The sequence below is a fragment of the Rhipicephalus sanguineus genome, chromosome 1 (genome assembly GCF_013339695.2).
Source record: "Rhipicephalus sanguineus isolate Rsan-2018 chromosome 1, BIME_Rsan_1.4, whole genome shotgun sequence".
Taxonomy (NCBI): Eukaryota; Metazoa; Arthropoda; class Arachnida; order Ixodida; family Ixodidae; genus Rhipicephalus; species Rhipicephalus sanguineus.
Window position 1 is genome coordinate 194504241 of NC_051176.1, and position 6000 is coordinate 194510240.

Below are 6000 nucleotides of genomic sequence, written 5' to 3' on the forward strand. Positions count from 1 at the left end.
CTGACGGACGCTAGAAAGAACACGCCGTGTCGACGCCGCCCAATGCCCATCCAGACAATAAATGAGTTTGTACCGCTGCTGAGAATTCTGTCACCTCTGTGTTGTGTGCTAAACAGCTTCGCTGGTCATCCACTTTCACAAAGTGGAATAGCTCCTCAATATTTTCTTGTCTTTTTTTTTATTTCGATAGCAATTATATGGACACTCTTGGCGGTTTTTTTTTCCGTCGCCGTCATGTACCGTATATATATATATATATCAACCATAAAGAAAAATAATTCAGAAGACATATTTTCCGAAGCGCGCGCCCGGGGATTCTAACCTGCGGTCCCTCGCTGAGCTGTTAAAGAACTTCGCCACGCAGCACACGACCTCCAGCATACTAACGGCGAGCCATTTATACACACCACTTACCGCTGGCTGTACGCAGAGCTCGGAGGTGCTTCAGCGTGTTCACTAGCACCCTTGAGATGGCGCGAAGGGCGCGCTTTAAAGGTCGTCGCGCCGGAGTTGAATACGCGCCTTTGACTTGTACTTTGACATACAGGGCGAGGTCACCCGTGCTCGAGCGCTTATCTCTTGAGGGGGGAGGTTTGTACGTCTTTTGCTTTCACCGCAAAGTTTGCGCTGCGGCTATACAGCGCACGAAGGTCACTTCGCTCGCTACAGTGGCCGCGTTTGCAAAAGGATATATAGAGCTAATAATAATACCTGTGATGTAACGTCCCAAAGTCACAATATGATTATGAAGACGCCGTAGTGGAGGGTTCCGGAAATTTCGACCACCTGGGGTTCTTTAAAGGGACCGGCAAATGCCCAGAACATGAAATAAGATGACTGCACTGATGGAAAGATTATCCGTACAATTGACTCAAACCAACCCTGTTTATCTCGTGAGAGGCGGATTTATATTTTTATTTCTTCATTGAAAGTCGCGAAAAATGACCTTTGGCGCCTCTGGCGGCAAAATCATACACGGTCCGATGAAGCCGGTCACATGACCATTTATTGGTGTATGCGTTCGATTACTTTTCTGTTAGTACTGAAATATTGTTCATTTCTTTATATTAAAAGATATTATTCCATAAAAATGTACATATAGGCCTGCGTTAGTTGTATGCAACGAAGTGGCGCTGCCTTCGCTTGGCGTAATGATCCCATGCCGCGAAAAGCCATCCATGACACACGCGCAGGCAACCTTGGTCGCAGGCTCGCACAACGCTGTACAAATACCGAGAAGGTGTATCAAGCCACATCATCTCATTGTAACAGCTTGCTATTTTAAAAAATGGCTGGAAAGCTCAAAATAAAGGTGGTTAAGCATAGATACAGTAACTCCTGCGAAAGCAGAACAACGACGGCTTTCACAAGGGCTAGCGGCATTGCTATCAATTCTCAGCGTTGCTGGAGCAAGCCTTCATGCGTGTTTGGAGCCTTTCAGATCGAAAAATACTGCTTATAAAATAACTACGTGCTTTTAGGATAAACCACTGCAGCTACAAACGCTACGAAGGGTAAGCTTCCTGTCGCGCCGTAAAAAGCTGGGTCGAGAAAAATCAGTTGTCGGTCCCTTTAATGTGCACCTAAATCTAAGTACACGGGCCTCAAATATTTAAAGGATAGAGCCAGAAGAGCCAAAGCAGGGGGTAGTTAAATTAACAACTGTGACAGTTGTTATTTCGTGCTCGTCCTGTCTATACTTGCGCGTTATTTTCGTGCGTCCTTTTTCGTGTTTGAGCAGCACACTGCAATTGTCGAGCTGTGACAGTTGTTACCAGTTCGCGCTCGTCCTGTGTGTGTTCTTTTCGTGCGTCCTTTGTGATTGAGCAGTGCGCTGCAAGTTTCGAGCTGCTTGCCGTTCTTCGCAAGACATTCCAATTTATTGCTGTCGCATTCATTGCTTCGCCCTTGCGACGAAACTGTGACTTTTTAATAATCACGAGCCATAACATGTGGAAATGTGCACTTACCTGAACCAAGTAGTTCTGGTAATTGAAGAGGACCACGCGTATACCAATTTGCTCTCCAATGACAGCCTCTGTAGGTGCCTCGTACGTCATGTAGAAAGGCCGTAAACTGTTGTGCTGCAGAATGATTGAATGATTTATTTTACATAAGAAAGACTTCAATAGCAAATTACATATAACTCTACTGTCATTAACGTTGGCGGTTAAGTCATAGCAAGCGTAAACACTAGTGCGGCGCTCGTACGTTAAACAGAAAGTCATTCTCCGTTTCAACTACTACAGACGTGATATCAAACATTTTTGTTTTGTTGTGTTTTTGTATGTGCGCCTACACGTGTTGCGGCTTACGAACTATCGGCGCTAGAGAAGACATAATTCATCCTTTTAATCATTCTGTGCGTACCAGCTAACAAAGAGCAAGTGCTTTTCAGAGCGAAATGTTTTGCGGGTGATACCAACTGCACGTTACTGGTAGCTTACTTGTATTTTATATATTTTATTTTATTAATAATAATATCTGGGGTTTAACGTCCCAAAACCACGATATGATTATGAGAGACGCCGTAGTGGAGGGCTCCGGAAATTTCGACCACCTGGGGTTCTTTAACGTGCACCTAAATCTAAGTACACGGGCCTCAAACATTTTCGCCTCCATCGAAAATGCAGCCGCCGCGGCCGGGATTCGATCCCGCGACCTTCGGGTCAGCAGTCGAGCGCCATAACCACTAGACCACCGTGGCGGGGCTATTTTATTTTATTAATTTTATTTCCAAATACTGTTGGCCGTCATGGCCGTAACAGGCTGGGTACAGCGAATTTGCACATAACACAGAAACAAGTACAACGTAGTATGATGAAGACAAAAGTGTAGGAAAATATATATTTAAAAAAATACAAAACTGTACGAAAAACATACACACAGACATTGTGACGGCGGTATAGTACGCAATGTGAAATAACTACAGGATGTATTTTCGAGCACCATGACGACGTACGTAATACACTAGCAATAATTAAGTCTGCCAGGACGAGACCCTAGTTCTCATTAATATTGTGACTAGCAATAATCTATTTTATAAAATGTTTTTAAGTTTCTGCTTTTGATAAGGAATAATTAACTAATTTCGCCACGTGTATTAATATAACAGTTGTAGAACCTATTCGAAAACGTCATATTTCTATTATTCGCGAGTTTTCTTCCTTTTTTCTTTGGGGCTTATTTATCAAATCTTTACCAGCTTATTTACCATGTCTAGAAGAACACATGATAACTCCAACAGGGGCTGAAAAAAAAAAGGCATACTTACGTATATCGGCTCATTAAGGATGGCAAAGCCGTGCAGTCTGCTAACAGCAATGGCATTGAACATGTACAACGTTGGACCCTTAGGGACAAGACATGGCATGTATATGTCCTTTAAGTTTCTGAAAAAAAAAAAAAAGATCGTGAGGTAATTGAACACGTTATCCAAGTTGGCACTCACAATCCACTCTAGCTAGAATATACGCGGAAATAAGGGACTTCTTTTAGTTGAGTCAACATGCATACAAAACAGACATTGAAGACATGAAAAACATTAAGAAAATAATTATTATAACACGAAAGTGTTTTATGCCGGGGTCCACCAAGTACATCGGTCACGGATATGACGTTGATAAAATGGACGCCAACGGGCGATAGAAAAAATCCAAAAAGATCCCCCTCTGGGAATCGAACCCACGATCTTGCGGCCGCGACGGCAAGCGCCCGACGCCCTACCGACTAAGCCAAGTAGGCAGATGCTGGACTCGGCCCGAACGCGCCTTATATCTTTCACACATTCTCTTTCGCACGGTGCTCTGTGTTGTCGGTGTAGGTAGGCGGCGCGGAGCGGGGCGGTGCCGCCGTCTGTGAGAGGTGAAAAGAAGTAATGCTTGAAGATCGACACTTACTAGCGCTTACTCCGAGATTGCGTGCGATATCGGAGGTCATGGTTACAGCGTCTCGATACCAGCGATGTACAGGGGTACAGTGGCCGCGCCTTCGTCGCCGAGGCAGCCTTGACGCAGTTACGTTGGTTACGTTCTTTCTTTGCCTTTCGCTTCGTGTGAGCGTGCGCCGGCTCATCGGAATAGTGCAGCTTCCACATGCACCAACGGGATTTCTCCGCCGCCGACTGCTTCGATTGCGAGAGCACCGACTAACAAAACTGCTGCAATATGCGTTGCAGAAAGGACGCGATTTCGACGGGCGAATGTCGTGCCTTGGTGGAGCGAGAGCAGCGCCTGCGAGACAGAGGCCGGCGGGACGCACGCGTTTGCGGCTCAGGCTACGAACCTCTACCTCCCGTGTTGCTGAAGCGCAGTGTGTGTTATGTATGCATGAGCACAGGCGTCGGTCACCCAATACTATAAAGCGCACATCGTGCCGTTTCTCTCCTTAATTGACGACGCTTTGAAGAAGTGCATACCGGGTACCAGTGTTGATTATGAGCTTGTTGATATCATCCTTACGCGGGATTCACGATTCGCTGTGTCCAAATATATGTTCACACCGTCAGCTACCACAACGGTTTATATTAATCATGATCATGGGCGTTAGTCGTCGCGATAGAGACATGCCGTCAACATGGGTGCATCCACGTCAAAACGGTGCTGTAGCTGCCAAACACGAATAGACATTGTACAAGCTCTCATATATCACTACACAATAAACACTACTTCTGTGTAGACACGTTTTACTTTCGTGTTATACCGATTCCTATGACGGAGGGATCAGCCATGTTTTTTTGAAAACATAATGATCGGAATATTATATTTTAAGTTTATGATTGCGTAATATATATATATATATATATATATATATATATATATATATATATATATATATATATATACACACAGGGTGTTTCAGCTAAAAAGCACCAAGTAATAAAAATTAAACATAGGTACTACGCATCTACAATTAGTGCAGTATTGTTCTGAGCCATGTAGAGCACGTCAGAATATCTTTTTCCAATCCACCAAGCTCGGTAATTACCAAAGATTGCTTAATGAATTTTTAAATAGTAACTCTTGAGAAAAGTTTTCACTGTAAAAGTTGTAGCGCTTGCTCAGGAACATCGAATTTTTTAATCTATGGTAAGATAACTCCCCTGCTTATTTTTTTTTCGGCCTTTCTTTAAAGCACGCGAATTAAAAAAAAATAGCACGTGACTGCCGCCTAACGCGCGGCGCTTTTAGTGCCCTCAAATGTACGTTGAACGAATTATCAAAGGCTGCTGCACGCACGAAGATCGATTGAGCAGGCTGCGATGGACGCTAAATGATGATAGAGGCGTACCATCAAAAAAAAAAAATGATGTACAAAAGAGCGGCAGTCACGTGTGAGTGCATCTTTTATCTCGGTTCTGCACCACGCTGTCACCCTCGCCCCTTTCAACGTGTTTCTTCATTGGTGCGAATAAAAAATGCCTACCCTACATCAAATGCTACCTACGGTCTCATGTAGCATTTGCTCCGTGGCTGCCGTTTTTTTTTGTTGAATAATTTTTATTTGTTGTTGTTGAAACGGTACGCTCATTTTGCCACTTAACATCCATCGCAGTCACCGATAACCTGTTACACCGATCTTCGTGCACGAATCAGCCTTTGATAATTCGTTCAACCTACATTTGAGGGCACTGAAAGCGCGGCGCGTTTGGCGGCAGTCAAGTGGTATTTTTTAAAATTCGCGCGCTTTAAAGAAAGGCCGGAAAAAAAAATTAAGCAAGGAAGTTATCTTAACACAGATTGAAAAATTCAATGTTTCTGAACAAGCGCTACAACTTTTGTATTGAAAACTGTAAGCAGTCTTTGTTAATTGCTGAGCTTGGTGGATTGAAAAAAATATTCTGACGTGCTCTATATGGCTCAGAACAATATTAGGCTAATTGCAGACGCGTAGCGCCTATGCTTAATTTTTTATTACTTGGTGCTTTTTAGCTGAAACACCCTTATAGTGTGTGTGTGTGTGTGTGTGTGTGTGTGTGTGTGTGTGTGTGTGTGTGTGTGT

The 6000-nt window shown here is 43.7% G+C and overlaps 1 protein-coding gene across 1 annotated transcript in view; it reads right to left on the reverse strand.

The window, feature by feature from the left end:
• The window catches only part of LOC119381025 (CD109 antigen), a 43933-nt gene extending 40546 nt beyond the window's left edge, over window positions 1-3387 (reverse strand). Inside the window, exons 1-2 of the mRNA XM_037649022.2 lie at window positions 3275-3387; window positions 1971-2084 (exon numbers count right to left, since the gene is read on the reverse strand). Of these exons, the coding sequence (XP_037504950.2) occupies window positions 1971-2084; window positions 3275-3373 (213 nt within the window). The 5' untranslated portion in view covers window positions 3374-3387. The remainder of the gene's footprint in view (window positions 1-1970; window positions 2085-3274) is intronic.
• Between the last annotated feature and the right edge of the window lie 2613 nt (window positions 3388-6000).